At 47.6% G+C, this 22,784-nt stretch overlaps 1 protein-coding gene across 1 annotated transcript in view; it reads left to right on the forward strand.

Moving 5' to 3' along the window:
* Positions 1-22,784, forward strand: part of dmxl2 (Dmx-like 2) — a 99,514-nt gene that overhangs the window by 51,768 nt on the left and 24,962 nt on the right. Inside the window, 12 exon segments of the mRNA XM_064989971.1 lie at positions 9,351-9,615; positions 9,882-10,087; positions 12,814-12,846; positions 12,849-12,942; positions 12,945-13,219; positions 13,522-13,581; positions 13,584-13,724; positions 16,230-16,535; positions 16,817-17,008; positions 17,236-17,312; positions 17,443-17,573; positions 20,782-21,030. Of these exon segments, the coding sequence (XP_064846043.1) occupies positions 9,351-9,615; positions 9,882-10,087; positions 12,814-12,846; positions 12,849-12,942; positions 12,945-13,219; positions 13,522-13,581; positions 13,584-13,724; positions 16,230-16,535; positions 16,817-17,008; positions 17,236-17,312; positions 17,443-17,573; positions 20,782-21,030 (2,029 nt within the window).

The following is a 22,784-nucleotide window of genomic DNA, read 5'->3' on the forward strand; positions in this document are numbered from 1 at the left end:
TAACTGTCATCACCTCTTACTGTCATCTCCTCTAACTGTCCTCTCCTCTAACTGTCCTCTCCTCTAACTGTCCTCTCCTCTAACTGTCCTCTCCTCTAACTGTCCTCTCCTCTAACTGTCCTCTCCTCTTACTGTCCTCTCCTCTTACTGTCCCTCTCCTCTAACTGTCCTCTCCTCTTACTGTCCTCTCCTCTAACTGTCCTCTCTCTCTAACTGTCCTCTCCTCTAACTGTCCTCTCCTCTAACTGTCCTCTCCTCTAACTGTCATCTCCTCTAACTGTCCTCTCCTCTAACTGTCCTCTCCTCTAACTGTCCTCTCCTCTTACTGTCCTCTCCTCTAACTGTCTAACTGTCCTCTCCTCTAACTGTCCTCTCCTCTTACTGTCCTCTCCTCTAACTGTCCTCTCCTCTAACTGTCTCTCCTCTAACTGTCCTCTCCTCTTACTGTCCTCTCCTCTAACTGTCCTCTCCTCTAACTGTCCTCTCCTCTAACTGTCCTCTCCTCTAACTGTCCTCTCCTCTTACTGTCCTCTCCTCTTACTGTCCTCTCCTCTAACTGTCCTCTCCTCTTACTGTCCTCTCCTCTTTACTGTCCTCTCCTCTAACTGTCCTCTCCTCTTACTGTCCTCTCCTCTTACTGTCCTCTCCTCTTACTGTCCTCTCCTCTAACTGTCCTCTCCTCTAACTGTCCTCTCCTCTAACTGTCCTCTCCTCTAACTGTCCTCTCCTCTAACTGTCTCACCTCTAACTGTCCTCTCCTAACTGTCCTCTCCTCCTGTCTCCTCTAACTGTCCTCTCCTCTAACTGTCCTCTCCTCTAACTGTCCTCTCCTCTAACTGTCCTCTCCTCTAACTGTCCTCTCCTCTAACTGTCCTCCTAACTGTCCTCTCCTCTAACTGTCCTCTCCTCTAACTGTCCTCTCCTCTAACTGTCCTCTCCTCTAACTGTCCTCTCCTCTTACTGTCCTCTCCTCTAACTGTCATCACCTCTAACTGTCCTCTCCTCTTACTGTCCTCTCCTCTTACTGTCCTCTCCTCTTACTGTCCTCTCCTCTTACTGTCCTCTCCTCTAACTGTCCTCTCCTCTTACTGTCCTCTCCTCTTACTGTCCTCTCCTCTTACTGTCCTCTCCTCTTACTGTCCTCTCCTCTAACTGTCCTCTCCTCTAACTGTCCCTCCTCTAACTGTCCTCTCCTCTTACTGTCCTCTCCTCTAACTGTCCTCTCCTCTAACTGTCCTCTCCTCTTACTGTCTAACTGTCCTCTCCTCTAACTGTCCTCTCCTCTAACTGTCCTCTCCTCTAACTGTCCTCTCCTCTAACTGTCCTCTCCTCTAACTGTCTCTCCTCTAACTGTCCTCTCCTCTAACTGTCCTCTCCTCTAACTGTCCTCTCCTCTTACTGTCCTCTCCTCTAACTGTCCTCTCCTCTAACTGTCCTCTCCTCTAACTGTCCTCTCCTCTAACTGTCCTCTCCTCTAACTGTCCTCTCCTCTAACTGTCCTCTCCTCTAACTGTCCTCTCCTCTTACTGTCCTCTCCTCTTACTGTCCTCTCCTCTTACTGTCCTCTCCTCTAACTGTCCTCTCCTCTTACTGTCCTCTCCTCTAACTGTCCTCTCCTCTTACTGTCCTCTCCTCTTACTGTCCTCTCCTCTTACTGTCCTCTCCTCTAACTGTCCTCTCCTCTAACTGTCCTCTCCTAACTGTCCTCTCCTCTACTGTCCTCTCCTTACTGTCCTCTCCTCTTACTGTCTCTCCTCTTAACTGTCCTCTCCTCTAACTGTCCTCTCCTCTAACTGTCCTCTCCTCTAACTGTCCTCTCCTCTAACTGTCCTCTCCTCTAACTGTCCTCTCCTCTACTGTCCTCTCCTCTAACTGTCCTCTCCTCTAACTGTCCTCTCCTCTTCTGTCTCTCTTACTGTCCTCTCCTCTAACTGTCCTCTCCTCTTACTGTCCTCTCCTCTAACTGTCTCTAACTGTCATCTCCTCTTAACTGTCCTCTCCTCTAACTGTCCTCTCCTCTAACTGTCCTCTCCTCTAACTGTCCTCTCCTCTTACTGTCTGTCTCTCCTCTAACTGTCCTCTCCTCTCTGTCCTCTCTCTAACTGTCCTCTCCTCTAACTGTCCTCTCCTCTAACTCCTAACTGTCCTCTCCTCTAACTGTCCTCTCCTCTTACTGTCCTCTTCTGTCCTCTCCTCTTACTGTCCTCTCCTCTAACTGTCCTCTCCTCCTGTCTCCTCTAACTGTCCTCTCCTCTAACTGTCCTCTCCTCTAACTGTCCTCTCCTCTAACTGTCCTCTCCTCTAACTGTCTGTCTCACCTCTTACTGTCCTCTCCTCTCTCCTCTTACTGTCCTCTCCTCTTACTGTCCTCTCCTCTAACTGTCATCACCTCTTACTGTCCTCTCCTCTTACTGTCCTCTCCTCTTACTGTCCTCTCCTCTTACTGTCCTCTCCTCTTACTGTCCTCTCCTCTAACTGTCCTCTCCTCTAACTGTCCTCTCCTCTAACTGTCCTCTCCTCTTACTGTCCTCTCCTCTAACTGTCCTCTCCTCTTACTGTCCTCTCCTCTTACTGTCCTCTCCTCTTACTGTCCTCTCCTCTAACTGTCCTCTCCTCTTACTGTCCTCTCCTCTAACTGTCTCTCCTCTAACTGTCCTCTCCTCTAACTGTCCTCTCCTCTAACTGTCCTCTCCTCTAACTGTCCTCTCCTCTAACTGTCCTCTCCTCTAACTGTCCTCTCCTCTAACTGTCCTCTCCTCTAACTGTGTCCTCTCCTCTTACTGTCCTCTCCTCTAACTGTCATCACCTCTAACTGTCCTCTCCTCTTACTGTCCTCTCCTCTTACTGTCCTCTCCTCTTACTGTCCTCTCCTCTTACTGTCCTCTCCTCTTACTGACCTCTCCTCTTACTGTCCTCTCCTCTAACTGTCCTCTCCTCTTACTGTCCTCTCCTCTTACTGTCCTCTCCTCTAACTGTCCTCTCCTCTAACTGTCCTCTCCTCTAACTGTCCTCTCCTCACCTCTAACTGTCCTCTCCTCTTAACTGTCCTCTCCTCTTACTGTCCTCTCCTCTAACTGTCCTCTCCTCTCTCCTCTTACTGTCTTACTGTCCTCTCCTCTTACTGTCCTCTCCTCTTACTGTCCTCTCCTCTAACTGTCCTCTCCTCTACTGTCCTCTCCTCTTACTGTCCTCTCCTCTAACTGTCCTCTCCTCTAACTGTCCTCTCCTCTAACTGTCATCACCTCTAACTGTCCTCTCCTCTTACTGTCCTCTCCTCTAACTGTCCTCTCCTCTAACTGTCCTCTCCTCTAACTGTCCTCTCCTCTAACTGTCCTCTCCTCTAACTGTCCTCTCCTCTAACTGTCCTCTCCTCTAACTGTCCTCTCCTCTAACTGTCCTCTCCTCTTACTGTCCTCTCCTCTTACTGTCCTCTCCTCTAACTGTCCTCTCCTCTTACTGTCCTCTCCTCTTACTGTCCTCTCCTCTTACTGTCCTCTCCTCTTACTGTCCTCTCCTCTAACTGTCCTCTCCTCTTACTGTCCTCTCCTCTTACTGTCCTCTCCTCTTACTGTCCTCTCCTCTTACTGTCCTCTCCTCTTACTGTCCTCTCCTCTAACTGTCCTCTCCTCTTACTGTCCTCTCCTCTTACTGTCCTCTCCTCTTACTGTCCTCTCCTCTTACTGTCCTCTCCTCTTACTGTCCTCTCCTCTAACTGTCCTCTCCTCTAACTGTCCTCTCCTCTAACTGTCATCACCTCTAACTGTCCTCTCCTCTTACTGTCCTCTCCTCTTACTGTCCTCTCCTCTAACTGTCCTCTCCTCTTACTGTCATCTCCTCTTACTGTCCTCTCCTCTAACTGTCCTCTCCTCTAACTGTCCTCTCCTCTAACTGTCCTCTCCTCTTACTGTCCTCTCCTCTAACTGTCCTCTCCTCTAACTGTCCTCTCCTCTAACTGTCCTCTCCTCTAACTGTCCTCTCCTCTAACTGTCCTAACTGTCCTCTCCTCTAACTGTCCTCTCCTCTTACTGTCCTCTCCTCTAACTGTCCTCTCCTCTTAACTGTCCTCTCCTCTTACTGTCCTCTCCTCTAACTGTCCTCTCCTCTAACTGTCCTCTCCTCTAACCTCACCTCTAACTGTCCTCTCCTCTTACTGTCCTCTCCTCTAACTGTCCTCTCCTCTAACTGTCCTCTCCTCTTACTGTCATCTCCTCTTACTGTCCTCTCCTCTAACTGTCCTCTCCTCTAACTGTCCTCTCCTCTAACTGTCCTCTCCTCTTACTGTCCTCTCCTCTAACTGTCCTCTCCTCTAACTGTCTCTCCTCTAACTGTCCTCTCCTCTAACTGTCCTCTCCTCTAACTGTACTGTCCTCTCCTCTTACTGTCCTCTCCTCTTACTGTCCTCTCCTCTTACTGTCCTCTCCTCTTACTGTCCTCTCCTCTTACTGTCCTCTCCTCTAACTGTCCTCTCCTCTAACTGTCCTCTCCTCTAACTGTCCTCTCCTCTAACTGTCCTCTCCTCTAACTGTCATCACCTCTTACTGTCATCACCTCTTACTGTCCTCTCCTCTTACTGTCCTCTCCTCTTACTGTCCTCTCCTCTAACTGTCATCACCTCTTACTGTCCTCTCCTCTTACTGTCCTCTCCTCTTACTGTCCTCTCCTCTTACTGTCCTCTCCTCTTACTGTCCTCTCCTCTTACTGTCCTCTCCTCTAACTGTCTAACTGTCCTCTCCTCTAACTGTCCTCTCCTCTAACTGTCCTCTCCTCTTACTGTCCTCTCCTCTAACTCCTCTAACTGTCCTCTCCTCTTACTGTCCTCTCCTCTTACTGTCCTCTCCTCTTACTGTCCTCTCCTCTAACTGTCCTCTCCTCTAACTGTCCTCTCCTCTAACTGTCCTCTCCTCTAACTGTCCTCTCCTCTAACTGTCCTCTCCTCTAACTGTCCTCTCCTCTAACTGTCCTCTCCTCTAACTGTCCTCTCCTCTTACTGTCCTCTCCTCTAACTGTCATCACCTCTAACTGTCCTCTCCTCTTACTGTCCTCTCCTCTTACTGTCCTCTCCTCTTACTGTCCTCTCCTCTTACTGTCCTCTCCTCTTACTGTCCTCTCCTCTAACTGTCCTCTCCTCTAACTGTCCTCTCCTCTTACTGTCTCCTCTAACTGTCCTCTCCTCTAACTGTCCTCTCCTCTAACTGTCCTCTCCTCTAACTGTCCTCTCCTCTTACTGTCCTCTCCTCTTACTGTCCTCTCCTCTAACTGTCCTCTCCTCTAACTGTCCTCTCCTCTAACTGTCCTCTCCTCTAACTGTCCTCTCCTCTAACTGTCCTCTCTTCTAACTGTCTCTCTCCTCTTACCGTCATCACTTGTCCTCTCCTCATCACCTCTTGTCCTCTCCTCTAACTGTCCTCTCCTCTAACTGTCATCACCTCTTACTGTCATCTCCTCTTACTGTCCTCTCCTCTAACTGTCCTCTCCTCTAACTGTCCTCTCCTCTAACTGTCCTCTCCTCTTACTGTCCTCTCCTCTTACTGTCCTCTCCTCTTACTGTCCTCTCCTACTAACTGTCCTCTCCTACTTACTGTCCTCTCCTACTAACTGTCCTCTCCTACTTACTGTCCTCTCCTCTAACTGTCCTATCCTCTAACTGTCCTATCCTCTAACTGTCCTCTCCTCTAACTGTCCTCTCCTCTTACTGTCCTCTCCTCTAACTGTCCTCTCCTCTAACTGTCCTCTCCTCTTACTGTCCTCTCCTCTAACTGTCCTCTCCTCTAACTGTCCTCTCCTCTTACTGTCCTCTCCTCTTACTGTCCTCTCCTCTAACTGTCCTCTCCTCTTACTGTCCTCTCCTCTAACTGTCCTCTCCTACTAACTGTCCTCTCCTACTAACTGTCCTCTCCTACTTACTGTCCTCTCCTCTAACTGTCCTCTCCTCTTACTGTCCTCTCCTCTAACTGTCCTCTCCTCTAACTGTCCTCTCCTACTAACTGTCCTCTCCTACTAACTGTCCTCTCCTACTTACTGTCCTCTCCTCTAACTGTCCTCTCCTCTTACTGTCCTCTCCTCTTACTGTCCTCTCCTCTAACTGTCCTCTCCTCTAACTGTCCTCTCCTCTAACTGTCCTCTCCTCTAACTGTCCTCTCCTCTAACTGTCCTCTCCTACTAACTGTCCTCTCCTACTTACTGTCCTCTCCTACTAACTGTCCTCTCCCTTACTGTCCTCTCCTCTTACTGTCCTCTCCTCTTACTGTCCTCTCCTACTTAATCTTCTCTAAGTGTCCTCTCCTCTAAGTGTAAGTGTCCTCTCCTCTAACTGTCCTCTCCTCTAAGTGTCCTCTCCTCTAACTGTCCTCTCCTCTAACTGTCCTCTCCTCTTACTGTCCTCTCCTCTAACTGTCCTCTCCTAACTGTCCTCTCCTCTTACTGTCCTCTCCTCTTACTGTCCTCTCCTCTTACTGTCCTCTCCTCTAACTGTCCTCTCCTCTTACTGTCCTCTCCTACTAACTGTCCTCTCCTACTAACTGTCCTCTCCTACTAACTGTCCTCTCCTACTTACTGTCCTCTCCTCTAACTGTCCTCTCCTCTTACTGTCCTCTCCTCTAACTGTCCTCTCCTCTAACTGTCCTCTCCTACTAACTGTCCTCTCCTACTAACTGTCCTCTCCTACTTACTGTCCTCTCCTCTAACTGTCCTCTCCTCTTACTGTCCTCTCCTCTAACTGTCCTCTCCTCTAACTGTCCTCTCCTCTAACTGTCCTCTCCTCTAACTGTCCTCTCCTCTAACTGTCCTCTCCTCTAACTGTCCTCTCCTCTAACTGTCCTCTCCTACTAACTGTCCTCTCCTACTTACTGTCCTCTCCTACTTACTGTCCTCTCCTCTTACTGTCCTCTCCTCTTACTGTCCTCTCCTCTTACTGTCCTCTCCTCTTACTGTCCTCTCCTACTTACTATCTTCTCTAAGTGTCCTCTCCTCTAAGTGTCCTCTCCTCTAAGTGTCCTCTCCTCTAAGTGTCCTCTCCTCTAAGTGTCCTCTCCTCTAAGTGTCCTCTCCTCTAAGTGTCCTCTCCTCTAAGTGTCCTCTCCTCTACTAGGCCTTTATATTCCTAAAGCAACACAGGCCAACTCTAACTGTCCTCTACTCTTAACTGTCCTTTACTCTGTCACTTACTTACCTTACCTTTACAGTGGCTTGCGAAAGTATTCACCCCTTGCCTTACAACCTGGAATTAAAATAGATTTTTGGTGGGGTTGTATCATCTGATTTACACAACATGCCAACCACTTTGAAGATGCAAAATATTTTTTATGGTGAAACAAACAAGGAAAAAGACAAAAAAAACGAAAACTTGAGCGTGCATAACTATTCACCCCCCCAAAGTCAATACTTGTAGACCCACCTTTTGCAGCAATTACAGCTGAAAGTCTCTTGGGACATGTCTTTGACTAGGCCATTCCAAAACATTTAAATGTTTCCCCTTAAACCACTTGAGTGTTGCTTTAGCAGTATGCATAGGGCCAATGTCCTGCTGGAAGGTGAACCCCCGTCCCAGTCTCAAATCTCTGGAATACTGAAACAGGTTTCCCTCAAGAATTTCTATGTATTTAGCGCCATCCAGCATTCCTTCAATTTTGACCAGTTTCCCAGTCCCTGACTATGAAGACCATCCCAACAGCATGATGCTGCCACCACCATGCTTCACTGTGGGGATGGGGTTCTCGGGGTGATGTGAGGTGTTGGGTTTGTGCCAGACATAACATTTTCCTTGATAGCCAAAAAGCTCAATTTTAATTTTATCTGACCAGAGTACCTTCTTCCATATGTTTGGGGAGTCTCCCACATGCGTTTTGGCGAACACCAAACATGTTTGCTTATTATTATTTTTTAAGCATGGTTTTTTTTCTGGCCTGGCCACTCTTCCGTAAAGTCCAGCTCTGTGGCGTGTACAGCTTAGTGGTCCTATGGACAGATACTCCAATCTCTGCAGTGGAGCTTTGCAGCTCCTTCAGGGTTATCTTTTGTCTCTTTGTTGCCTCTCTGATTAATGCCCTCCTTGCCTGGTCTGTGAGTTTTGGTGGGCGGACCTCTCTTGGCAGGTTTGTTGTGGTGCCATTTTCTTTAAATGGCTTAATAATGGATTTAATGGTGCTCTGTGGGATGCTCAAAGTTTCTGATATTTTTTTATAACCCAACCCCGATCTGTACTTCTCCACAACTTTGTCCCTGACCTGTTTGGAGAGCTCCTTGGGTCTTCATGGTGCTGCTTGCTTGGTGGTGCCCCTTGCTTAGTTGTATTGCAGACTCTGGGGCCTTTCTGAACAGGTTTGTAAAAATATATACTGAGATCATGTGACAGATCATGTGAGACTTAGATTGCACACAGGTGGACTTTATTTAACTAATTATGTGACTTCTGAAGGTAATTGGTTGCACCAGATCTTATTTAGGGGCTTCATCGCAAAGGGGGTGAATACATATGCACGCTCCACTTTTCCGTTTTTAATTTTAAATTTATTTTTGAAACGGGTCATTTTTTTTCCATTTCACTTCACAAATTTTGACTATTTTGTGTACGTCCATTACATGAAATCCATTTAAAAATCAATTTAAATCCATTTTGTAATGCAACAAAATAGGAAAAATGTCAAGGTGGTTAGAGCATTGGACTTGTAACTGAAAGGTTGCAACTTCAAATCCCCGAGCTGACAAGGTACAAATCTGTCGTTCTGCCCCTGAACAGGCAGTTAACCCACTGTTCCTAGGCCGTCATTGAAAATAAGAATTTGTTCTTAACTGTCTTGCTTAGTAAAAAAAGGGGGGTGAATACTTTTGCAAGGCACTGTATATTCCTTATGGAACACAGGCCAACTGTACTGTCCTCTACTCTAACTGTACTGACCTCTACTCTAACTGTACTGCCCTCTACTCTAACTGTACTGCCCTCTACTCTAACTGTACTGCCCTCTACTCTAACTGTACTGTCCTCTACTCTAACTGTACTGTCCTCTACTCTAACTGTACTGCCCTCTACTCTAACTGCACTGCCCTCTACTCTAACTCTACTGACCTCTACTCTAACTGTACTGCCCTCTACTCTAACTGTACTGCCCTCTACTCTAACTGTACTGCCCTCTACTCTAACTGTACTGCCCTCTACTCTAACTGTACTGACCTCTACTCTAACTGTACTGACCTCTACTCTAACTGTACTGACCTCTACTCTAACTGTACTGACCTCTACTCTAACTGTACTGACCTCTACTCTAACTGTACTGACCTCTACTCTAACTGTACTGCCCTCTACTCTAACTGTACTGCCCTCTTTCTCCTCTCCTGTAACTGTCCCTCTTCTCTAGGTGTGCTTGGAGAAGATGGAAGATATCCAGTTGGCCATGGTAGTAGCCAGGCTGTACGAGGCTGACTATGAGAGCAGTTCCACCTGCCAATCCATCCTGTATGAGAAGGTTTTGGGCTGCCAGAGGGACGGGTCAGGGTACCACTGCACCAAACTACACCCGGACCCATTCCTACGCAGCATAGCCTTCTGGATCATGAAGGACTACACCAAGGCCCTGGACACACTGCTAGAGTGCATCCCCAAAGAGGATGATGAGAACCCAGGTGAGCAAGCATGGTGGTAGATCACACCCTCAGAGAGGACAGGGATGTTTCAGCTGAGTGCTGATGCTATATTCTAACTGGATTGATTTGCATTGAACTCTATCTACCTCTTACTTTCTCCCTATCCCTCCCCTTCTCTCTCTCCCCCTCCCTTCCCCCTCCTCTCTCTCTCCCTCTCCCCTCTCTCCCTCTCCTCCTCTCTCCCACTCTCCCCCCTCTCTCCCCTCCTCTCTCTCTCCCTTTTTCCCTCTCTACCCCCCCCCCAGATGTGATGGTGAAGTCGTGTAACCCAGTGGTATTTAGTTTCTATAACTACCTGAGGACACACCCCTTGATCATCCGCCGCCACTACGCGTCCCCTGAGGGTGCTGTGACATCATCACTAGGCCTCACCTCGGAGAAGAGCAGCGTCGACGAGATCAACCTCATCGAACGCAAACTCTTCTTCACCACCGCCAACGCACACTTCAAGGTCTTTGATTTGTTTTAGTCAATCATTTAATAACACAATTCAACCACACATGGATACAATGCATTTAGAAGCATCGAAGATAACACAAAGTTGACAAATTAAAAAACGATATTGTATTATACCTGTACAGTCGTGGCCAAAGGTTTTGAGAATGACACAAATATTAATTTTCACTAAGTCTGCTACCTCAGTTTGCATGATGTTAATTTGCATATACTCCAGAATGTTATGAAGAGTGATCAGAGGAATTGCAATTAATTGCAAAGTCCCTCTTTGCCATGCAAATGAACTGAATCTCCAAAAAACATTTCCACTGCATTTCAGCCCTGCCACAAAAGGACCAGCTGACATGTCAGTGATTCTCTCGTTAACACAGGTGTGAGTGTTGACGAGGACAAGGATGCAGATCACTCTGTCATGCAGATTTGAGCTTGAATAACAGACTGGAAGCTTCAAAAGGAGGGTGGTGCTAGGAATTATTGTTCTTCCTCTGTCAACCATGGTCACCTGCAAGGAAACACGTGCCGTCATCATTGCTTTACACAAAAAGTGCTTCACAGGCAAGGATATTGATGCCAGTAAGATTGCACCTAAATCAACCATTTATCGGATCATCAAGAACTTCAAGGAGAGCAGTTAAATTGTTGTGAAGAAGGCTTCAGGGCACCCAAGAAAGTCCAGCAAGCGACAGGACAGTCTCTTAAAGTTGATCCAGTTGCGGGATCGGGGCACCACCAGTACAGAGCTTACACAGGGATGGCAGCAGGCAGGTGTGAGTGCATCTGCACGCACAGTGAGGCAAAGACTTTTGGAGGATGTTCTGGTGTCAAGAAGGGCAGCAATGATGCCACTTCTCTCTGGGAAAAACATCAGGGACAGACTGATATTCTGCAAAAGGTACAGGGATTGGACTGCTGAGGACTGGGGTAAAGTCATTTTCCCTGATGAATCCCCTTTCCGATTGTTCAGAGCATCCGGAAAAAAGCTTGTCTGGAGAAGACCAGGTGAGCGCTACCATCAGTCCTGTGTCATGCCAACAGTAAAGCATCCTGAGACCATTCATGTGTGGGGTTGCTTCTCAGCCAAGGGAGTGGGCTCACTCACAATTTTGCCTGAGAACACAGCCATGAATAAAGAATGGTACCAACACATCCTCCGAGAGCAACGTCTCCCAACCATCCAGGAACAGTTTGGTGACGAACAATGCCTTTTCCAGCATGATGGAGCAACTTGGCTTAAGCTAAAGTGATAACAACGTGGCTCAGGGAATAAAACATTGATATTTTGGGTCCATGGCCAGAAAACCCCCCAGACCTTAATCCCAGTGAGAACTTGTGGTCAATCCTCAAGTGGCTGGTGGACAAACAAAAACACACAAATTCTGACAAACTCCAAGCATTGATTATGCAAGATGGGCTGCCATCAGTCAGGATGTGGCCCAGAAGTTAATTGACAGCGTGCCAGGGTGGATAGCAGAGGTCTTGAAAAAGAAGGGTCAACACTGCAAATATTGACTCTTTGCATCAACTTCATGTAATTGTCAATAAAAGCCTTTGATACTTATGAAATGCTCTTAATTATATTTAAGTATTCCATAGTAACTGACTAAAATATCTGAAGACACTGAAGCAGCAAACTTTGGGAAAGTTAATATTTGTGTCATTCTCTAAACCTTTGGCCACGGCTGTAGTATAGCACTTATTATAAGGTGTAATGTGGCACGGCATTAAAAACTATAGTCATTGTATAGTAACAGTATTTTAAGATTAGTATCATTTTTCTCACCTTTCATAAATATAGGATAAGTTAATTAATCTAAAAGTAATATTACTAATAAAGAAATACATTGGGAGTAAGGCCCTGCTATAGACTAGTGTCCTGTCCAGGGGGTGTACTGTACATCAAACTGCCTCACCATACAGAAACAGGAGATAGACGAGTGTCCTGTCCAGGGGGTGTACTGTACATCAAGCTGCCTCACCCTACAGAAACAGGAGATAGACTAGTGTCCTGTCCAGGGGGTGTACTGTACATCAAGCTGCCTCACCCTACAGAAACAGGAGATAGACTAGTGTCCTGTCCAGGGGGTGTACTGTACATCAAGCTGCCTCACCCTACAGAAACAGGAGATAGACTAGTGTCCTGTCCAGGGGGTGTACTGTACATCAAGCTGCCTCACCCTACAGAAACAGGAGATAGACTAGTGTCCTGTCCTGTACTGTACATCAAGCTGCCTCACCCTACAGAAACAGGAGATAGACTAGTGTCCTGTCCAGTGGGTGTACTGTACATCAAGCTGCCTCACCCTACAGAAACAGGAGATAGACTAGTGTCCTGTCCAGGGGGTGTACTGTACATCAAGCTGCCTCACCCTACAGAAACAGGAGATAGACTAGTGTCCTGTCCTGTACTGTACATCAAGCTGCCTCACCCTACAGAAACAGGAGATAGACTAGTGTCCTGTCCTGTACTGTACATCAAGCTGCCTCACCCTACAGAAACAGGAGATAGACTAGTGTCCTGTCCAGGGGGTGTACTGTACATCAAGCTGCCTCACCCTACAGAAACAGGAGATAGACTAGTGTCCTGTCCAGGGGTGTACTGTACATCAAGCTGCCTCACCCTACAGAAACAGGAGGCTTCTGCCATATGAGCGGTTTTGGCTTGTGGAAGGCTACTTCCTAATGTTACAGGAGATAATAGTGTTATTCTGTTTTGTAATAAAGGTGGGCTGTCCAGTGCTTGCCCTGGAGGTGCTCACTCTAAGATCCCCAAGGTGACCAAGAAGTCAGTCTACATCAAGCTCCCCCTAAATAAAGGCTCTTCCATGGCCAACATCAGCTCTAGCCAGCCCCTGGAGAATGGGAACCAGGGGCCCTGGACTGGGCCTCTCCTTCCCCAGTTAAAGCCAATCCTGCCTGGGATACAGAGGAGAGCTCAGCCACACTGGACTGGAGCCAGCCTCTGGTCAAAGTGGAGGACGATGGACTCCAGCTGGACTGGGGAGATGATAAGAACGATGAAGATGATACTGATGGGGGTCTGACAATGAAGAAGACTGATGTGGAGACCAAAGCTGACGAGGGGTCTGGGGGGGTGAGACCACCTGGGCTGCAGAAAGAGGACTCTCAGGTAGGGCTGGCGACATTATCAATATAACCACTAGTCAATATAATTGACTGTTGAGATTACTTTCAAAGAAAACCAAGTTGATACGTAAGCTCTGTGATAGTGGAACAAGTAGTGTTGGGAGTTCCTTGTCTGTTAACGAATCATCATTTATCATTTAACACGATAAAGAATTTTCTTGTTTATTGAAAATATCATATGTATCAGTCTAATTAAAAATCTGATTTTTTTCTGTAAGAATATTATATAGGTATGACACTGTTAATATAGAGTTATTATGACAGTTAAGTGCTACATATTTCCAGAACCATCTCTGCTCTCAGGGTGAGTCTGAGGTGGACGTGATCGCAGAGCAGCTGAAGTTCTGATGGCGTGTCTGAAGATACTGATGACAGAGCTCAGGACGTTAGCTACTGGGCTGCAGAGGTGGACGGAGGGCTGGCGCATTATCAGCCACAGCTGGTTAGAGAAGGAGATAGGGGCCATGCACCGCATCTGCAACTACAAGGTACACACACACACCATCGGCCATCATTTACAATTTAACACATACACCATCTTGCCACTGAAAGGTATCATACACCATCTGCCACTAAAAATCTACACACACACCATCTGCCATTACAAGGTATGACACTGTTAATATAGAGGCCACTACAAGTGTACATATTTCACACACCATCTGCCACTCAAGGTGAGTACTGAGGTGGACGTGACACACACCATCTGCCACTACAAGCGTGTCTGAAGACACATGACACCATCTGCCACTACGGGCTATGAGGTGGACGGAGGGACACACCATCTGCCACTTTACAAGGTTAGAGAAGGAGACACACACACCATCTGCAACTACAAGGTACACACACACACCATCGGCCACTACAAGGTACACACACACACCATCTGCCACTACAAGGTACACACACACACCATCTGCCACTACAAGGTACACACACACCATCTGCCACTACAAGGTACACACACACCATCGGCCACTACAAGGTGTACACACACACCATCTGCCACTACAAGGTGTACACACACACCATCTGCCACTACAAGGTACACACACACACCATCGGCCACTACAAGGTGTACACACACACCATCTGCCACTACAAGGTACACACACACACCATCTGCCACTACAAGGTACACACACACACCATCGGCCACTACAAGGTGTACACACACACCATCTGCCACTACAAGGTACACACACACACCATCTGCCACTACAAGGTACACACTGTTACGCACGCCTCTATGAAGAGGGAACGCAACACCCTGCTACAACTAAACTCTCCGTGAAGTGAAAGAGGTATGGACTGTAGGTGCGAGTAAGGATGACAACAGACAGAATGCGGTACCGTTTACAAGGACTTTATTCCTTTACACGGTAATATGGGGAAAAGGGGCTGGATGGAACCAAAGCAAAGAAAGTAAATCTCAAAGCCCCCCTCTCCTACCTTACCTGCCTAACCAGTACTTACCTAATTTAGCACCACCTGGTGCCCTAACCAAAATACAGGGGGTGGTCCGCCCAGGTCTTACCTAGTGTGCCTAGACAGTGAATATACTACGGGTATATGTATGCCCGCGGGCTTCTTGCCTAAGCACTCCCTAGGTGCCTTCCCCTTCCCCCCTGGGAACAAATGAAACAGGAGAACAAATAATTTCTCAAACAAACTAAGAAACAAAGGACATCAAATAAGCTCTATCTGAGCAACAACCTCACAGAACATACCAACTGCTACCAACAACTAACATAGTAAATTATCCACAGCCATCAACCTCCTCTCTCAGCAATGACCTCCCTCACATTCAATCTCTCTGCAAATCTCCCAGCAATGATTCTCTGCAAATCTCTCTTGAACAGAACACTGGCTTTATATATAGCTTCAGAAGGAATAGGTAATTGGAGACAGCTGCGTCTTGACGAGGGGGCGGGGTCAGCTCTCCAATTTGCCATGGAGTCGACCGATCAGCTGCTTGAGGGATTTCAGGAAGCCATTTCCTGAAATAAACACATGCAAATACACAAACTACAACACATAAACTGGCAAACGTAACACACACACACACACACACTTCATCTGCCACTACAAGGTACACACACACAATTAATCTGCCACTACAAGGTACACACACACACTTCATCTGCCACTACAAGGTACACACACACACACACTTCATCTGCCACTACAAGGTACACACACACACACACTTCATCTGCCACTACAAGGTACACACACACACACTTCATCTGCCACTACAAGGTACACACACACACACTTCATCTGCCACTACAAGGTACACACACACACACTTCATCTGCCACTACAAGGTACACACACACACACACACACTTCATCTGCCACTACAAGGTACACACACACACACTTCATCTGCCACTACAAGGTACACACACACTTCATCTGCCACTACAAGGTACACACACACACACTTCATCTGCCACTACAAGGTACACACACACACACTTCATCTGCCACTACAAGGTACACACACACACACTTCATCTGCCACTACAAGGTACACACACACACACACTTCATCTGCCACTACAAGGTACACACACACACACTTCATCTGCCACTACAAGGTACACACACTTCATCTGCCACTACAAGGTACACACACACACACACACACACACACACTTCATCTGCCACTACAAGGTACACACACACACACACACACACACTTCATCTGCCACTACAAGGTACACAGCTCCCTTTAAAGGACACTCAAGAGGGTTGCAAATTTCTGCAAACTTTCCCAAAATGTCAGTTTACTTCCTGAATTGACTGTATTGAAATGTAATTTGACCCCAAACATGTCACCTACTAGATCCTAACCACCACGTCTCATCAGACATACTGTACCAGAACTGGATAGAGTTGAATTAAACAGTATTTCCTGTATCTGTTACTGCTACAGTACCAGAACAGCATCAAGATCAAACCCTCTGTCCTCTTCTCTTCTTCAGGTGACGGGGAAGGAGGAGAGCCAGGAGCTGGAGAGATGGGAGGATGGAGGAGGAGTAGAGGACGTGTTTGAGGAGTCCCTGGGGGGTGGCGGGGGTACGGAGGCGGGGGCGTATGAGCGCCACCAGCTGGGGCGTAGGCGTCTCGCAGCCAAGCAGCTTCATGCTGAAAGGAGGAAGGCGTGGCTGAGGAAGAACCAGGCTCTGCTCCGAGTCTTCCTGTCCTACTGCAGCCTGCACGGAGCCAAGGGAGGGGGGGTCACCTCGGTACGCATGGAGCTCATCTTCCTGCTGCAAGAGAGCCAACAGGTAGGTGCTGAAGAAACACACACACAGGTCAGACTCTCTCTCTCTGTCTCTCTCTCTGTCTCTCTCTCTGTCTCTCTCTCTGTCTCTCTCTCTGTCTCTCTCTCTGTCTCTCTCTCTGTCTCTCTCTCTGTCTCTCTCTCTGTCTCTCTCTCTGTCTCTCTCTCTGTCTCTCTCTCTGTCTCTCTCTCTCTCTCTCTCTCTCTCCGTATCACCTCTCTGATATATTCTTGCTCTTCTCATCCCCTTGTCTCTCCTTTCTCTTATTCTCCCCTCTCCTCCAGGAGACTACAGTGAAACAGCTCCAGTCCCCCCTGCCCCTCCCCACCACCCTCCCCCTCCTCTCAGCCAGTATCGCCACCACCAAGACAGTGATCTCCAACCCTGTCCTCCACCTTAGCAACCACATCCATGACATCCTTCACACCATCACACAGATGGAGCTGCCTCCACACCCTGACCTCATGGACGACAGGGTATGTATGGATCTGTTAGTACGACAGCCTGTGGGTTCAAACTGATCACACATTTAAAACACACTACTAAACTGCCAACAGAAATGATTGTCACAAGGAGTCTTCATTCAAAGATAAATCCCCACACAGCAGACCTTTCTGTCATAGTCTCATGTTGGCTATTCATCTAGAAATGGTTTGTTCCTCCATGAGATGAGATGAGTGTAGTTTGTCTCTCATCTCTCCAGGTGAATCTCCTGCACACCCTGGCTGCCTCTCTGTCTGCCTGCATCTATCAAGCCCTGTGTGACAGCCATAGCTACAGGTGTACACACACACACACACACACACGTTTTGATGACCTATGGTTTGAGTTCATACTGTCATTCCCTGTTGAGATGAATTGTCATGACTGTCTGATCCTGACCTTGGCTCTTTCCCATGGTACCTTGCAGCAGCCAGGCAGAGGCCAATCAGTTTACAGGGATGGTGTACCAGGGCCTGCTGCTGAGTGAGAGGAGACGGCTACGCACCGAGAGCATCGAGGAGCATGCTACACCCACCTCTGCCCCCGCGCAGTGGCCAGGTACACACACAGCTCTGCCCCCGCGCAGTGGCCAGGTACACACACAGCTCTGCCCCCGCGCAGTGGCCAGGTACACACACACCTCTGCCCCCACGCAGTGGCCAGGTACACACACAGCTCTGCCCCCACGCAGTGGCCAGGTACACACACAGCTCTGCAGTGGCCAGGTACACACACACCTCTGCCCCCACACAGTGGCCAGGTACACACACAGCTCTGCCCCCGCGCAGTGGCCAGGTACACACACAGCTCTGCCCCCGCGCAGTGGCCAGGTACACACACAGCTCTGCCCCCACGCAGTGGCCAGGTACACACACAGCTCTGCCCCCGCGCAGTGGCCAGGTACACACACAGCTCTGCCCCCGCGCAGTGGCCAGGTACACACACAGCTCTGCCCCCACGCAGTGGCCAGGTACACACACAGCTCTGCCCCCACGCAGTGGCCAGGTACACACACAGCTCTGCCCCCACGCAGTGGCCAGGTACACACACAGCTCTGCCCCCACGCAGTGGCCAGGTACACACACAGCTCTCAGTGGCCAGGTACACACACAGCTCTGCCCCCACGCAGTGGCCAGGTACACACACAGCTCTGCCCCCACGCAGTGGCCAGGTACACACACAGCTCTGCCCCCACGCAGTGGCCAGGTACACACACAGCTCTGCCCCCCGCGCAGTGGCCAGGTACACACACAGCTCTCCCCCCGCGCAGTGGCCAGGTACACACAGCTCTGCCCCCGCGCAGTGGCCAGGTACACACACACCTCTGCCCCCACGCAGTGGCCAGGTACACACACAGCTCTGCCCCCACACAGTGGCCAGGTACACACACAGCTCTGCCCCCACGCAGTGGCCAGGTACACACACAGCTCTGCCCCCACACAGTGGCCAGGTACACACACAGCTCTGCCCCCACACAGTGGCCAGGTACACACACAGCTCTGCCAGTCACAGTAAATGAATGTCTATAAAATGATCATCTGAGCAGACAGCTGAATGGACAACATGACTGCAGGGTTGCTGAATCTGTCAACAGGTAGGGAAAGAGGAAAGGGGAGAGAGGACAGGGAGGGGACAAAAATAATTGAATTGAGAGAACAGACAGAGAGAGGACTGATACAGACGGAGAAAGAAACACAGAGAGAGGACTGATACAGAGAGGACAGACAGAGATGACTGACAGAAACAGAGAGACAGAGATGACTAACAGTGAGAGAGAAACAGATGGTACTCAGTAATAGCAGCTTTGTAGCCTGTGGGGAATAAAACAGAAGGAGACGCTGGGATGGATGGATGCGTCACGCCATCTCTCCACTGTTAATATGTAGCGGGAATCTAATATCTAATAATATCATTAAATCAGTCTAATGTGGTTCTGTAGTAGATAACTATCTAATAATATCATTAGATCAGTCTAATGTGGTTCTGTAGTAGATAACTATCTAATAATATCATTAGATCAGTCTAATGTGGTTCTGTAGTAGATAACTATCTAATAATATCATTAGATCAGTCTAATGTGGTTCTGTAGTAGATAACTATCTAATAATATCATTAGATCAGTCTAATGTGGTTCTGTAGTAGATAACTATCTAATAATATCATTAGATCAGTCTAATGTGGTTCTGTAATAGATAACTATCTAATAATATCATTAGATCAGTCTAATGTGGTTCTGTAATACATAACTATCTAATAATATCATTAGATCAGTATGTGGTTCTGTAGTAGATAACTATCTAATAATATCATTAGATCAGTCTGTGGTTCTGTAGTAGATAACTATCTAATAATATCATTTGATCAGTCTGTGGTTCTGTAGTAGATAACTATCTAATAATATCATTAGATCAGTCTGTGGTTCTGTAGTAGATAACTATCTAATAATATCATTAGATCAGTCTAATGTGGTTCTGTAGTAGATAACTATCTAATAATATCATTAGATCAGTCTAATGTGGTTCTATAGTAGATAACTATCTAATAATATCATTAGATCAGTCTAATGTGGTTCTGTAGTAGATAACTATCTAATAATATCATTAGATCAGTCTGTGGTTCTGTAATACATAACTATCTAATAATATCATTAGATCAGTCTAATGCTGTTCTGTGTTGTACAAAGACATTATACAGTGCCTTGGAAAGTATTCAGACCCCCAAATTGCGACCTTTTGCCACATTTCAGGCTTCAAACATAAAGATATAAAACTGTATTTTTTGTGAAGAATCAACACAAGTGGGACACAATCATGAAGTGACAACACATTTATTGGATATTTCAAACTTTTTTAACAAATCAAAAAAGCCGTTTGGGCGTGCAAAATTATTAAGCCCCTTTACTTTCAGTGCAGCAAACTCTCTCCAGAAGATGAAACCAAAATTGAGCTTTTTCTGGTCAGCTCATCATGAAGACACCAAACTGTCAAACAGTGAGGATCTCTGAATTATCCAATGTTGACCTAAATGACTAATGATGATAAATACAATCCACCTGTGTGTAATCAAGTCTCTGTATAAATGCACCTGCACTGTGATAGTCTCAGAGGTCCGTGGGAAAAGCGCAGAGAGCATCATGAAGAACAAGTCTGCAAAACACCAGGCAGGTCCGAGATACTGTTGTGAAGAAGTTTAAAGCCGGATTTGGATACAAATGTTAGAATGGCCAAGTCAAAGTCCAGACCTAAATCCAATCGAGAATCTGTGGAAAGAACTGAAAACTGCTGTTCACAAATGCTCTCCATCCAACCTCACTGAGCTCGAGCTGTTTTGCAAGGAGGAATGGGGAAAAATGTCAGTCTCTCGATGTGCAAAACTGATAGAGACATACCCCAAGCGACTTACAGCTGTAATCGCAGCAAAAGGTGGCGCTACAAAGTATTAACTTAAGGGGGCTGAATAATTTTGCACGCCCAATTTTTCAGTTTCTGATTTGTTAAAAAAGTTTGAAATATCCAATAAATGTCGTTCCACTTCATGATTGTGTCCCACTTGTTGTTGTTTCTTCACAAAAAAATACAGTTTTATATCTTTGTTTGAAGCCTGAAATGTGGCAAAAGGTCGCAAAGTTCAAGGGGGCCGAATACTTTCGCAAGGCACTGTATTTATTCAAGTCTTCATTTTACCTATCAGTAGTGTGTTCTGTAAAAATGTAATTACATGAAATGTATTATATGAATATGTCTGTCTATTTCACTCTCTCCTCTAGGTGTGTCCTCTCTGATTGCTTTGGTTCAGTCAGCTCAGGGCGAGGATCAGCCCAAGCTCAACGTGTTGCTGTGTGAGGCTGTGGTGGCAGTTTACCTGTCTCTGCTCATCCACGGGTTGGGCATGCACGCTGGCAATGAACTGTTCCGCCTCGCTGCTCACCCCCTCAGCAACAAGATGTGGGCGGCCGTGTTTGGGGGTGGGGCTAAAATCATCATCAAACCGAAACGGAACGCCGAGATCACTCCAGGTAACTTAGTAGGCCCCTCGGCTTGTAACCCATGACCTCTCTCTTCCTCCTTTCTACCTCTCTCCTCCTCCTTTCCTCCCTCTCCTCCTCTACCTCTCGCCTCCTCTACCTCTCTCCTCCTCCACCTCTCTCCTCCTCCACCTCTCTCCTCCTCCACCTCTCTCCTCCACCACCTCTCTCCTCCTCCACCTCTCTCCTCCTCCACCTTCCTCCTTTCTACCTCTCTCCTCCTCTCTTTCTCTACCTCTCTACCTCTCCTCCTCTCTACCTCCTCTCTATACCTCACTCTACCTCTCTCCTCTACCTCTCTCCTCTCTCTACCTCCTTTCTACCTCTCTCCTCTACCTCTCTCCTCTACCTCTCTCCTCTACCTCTCTCCTCCTATACCTCTCTCCTCCTCTACCTCTCTCCTCCTCTACCTCTCTCTATCTTCTTTATACCTCTCTCCTCTCTACCTCCTCTCTACCTCTCTCCTCTCTACCTCCTCTCTACCTCTCTCTACCTCCTCTCTACCTCCTCTACCTCTCTCCTCCTCCTCTACCCCTCTCCTCCTCCTCTACCTCTCTCCTCCTCCTCTACCTCTCTCCTCTCCTCCTCTCTCTCTTTCTTTCTCTCTTTCTCTCTTTCTCTCTTTCTCTCTTTCTCTCTACCTCTCTTTCTCTCTACCTCTCTCCTCTCTCTACCTCTCTCCTCTCTACCTCCCCCTCCTCTCTACCTCTCTCCTCCTCTCCACCTCTCTCTCTACCTCTCTCTCTCTCCATCTCTACCCCTCTCTACCTCCCCTCCTCTCTACCTCTCTCTCTTTCTCTCTACCTCTCTCTCTCTACCTCTCTCTCTCTCCATCTCTACCCCTCTCTACCTCCCCTCCTCTCTACCTCTCTACCTCTCTTTCTCTCTATCTCTCTTTCTCTTCTCTCTACCTCTTTCTCTCTCTACCTACCCCTCTCTACCTTTCTCATTCTCTCTACCTCCTTCTCTCTGCCTCTCCTCCTCTCTCTACTCCTCTATACCTTTACTCCTCTCTACCTCTACTCTTCTCTACCTCTACTCCTCTACCTCTACTCCTCTCTACCTCTACTTCTCTCTACCTCTACTTCTCGCTACTTCTCTCTTTCTCACTACTTCTCTCTTTCTCTATACCTCTACTCCTCTATACCGCTACTCCTCTATACCTCTCTCAACCTCTCTCCTCTACCCATTTGTTTATCCTTTGTGTTCTGTCCTCTGTTTTCTGTCTCCCCTCATCTCTCTCCTATCTGTCCCCTGTTGTAACATTCTACTTAACCTTTAACCGTTACCTCTCATTCTCTTCCCTACTCCCTCCCCCTCCCTTGTTTCACCCCCCTTTTTTACTCATGCCTGAGGCTGGGAAATCAGACGCAAGCCCCTCCTCCCTCCAATGACTAGCCAGACATACATAACTCCTCCTCCCCTCTCCACTGTGCCAGTTGATATTGAGGCAGGTAGGCCTGAGCAGGGTCCTCCCCCCAGCCCCAGTGTCTCTCAGCCCCTCCACACTGATTCAGGAGACACAGCAGCACCTAGCTGTGAGTAACAGAGCTCCAGTGGGTTTGCAGTGCTAGGTGCAGTGATAAACTACCGTGCTGGTTTTGCGGTGTGGTTTTGCAGTGCAGTAAATGCCACTAATGTGGTTTCCCCACTCTGTGTTCCTCAGAAAGTTAGCTGGTCTTTTCTGTAAGGATACTATTCGTTGGAAGTTCATGGTTCTCTGAACGGACAGAAATAGATCTCTG

Source organism: Oncorhynchus masou, chromosome 2 (assembly GCF_036934945.1).
Source record: "Oncorhynchus masou masou isolate Uvic2021 chromosome 2, UVic_Omas_1.1, whole genome shotgun sequence".
NCBI lineage: Eukaryota > Metazoa > Chordata > Actinopteri > Salmoniformes > Salmonidae > Oncorhynchus > Oncorhynchus masou.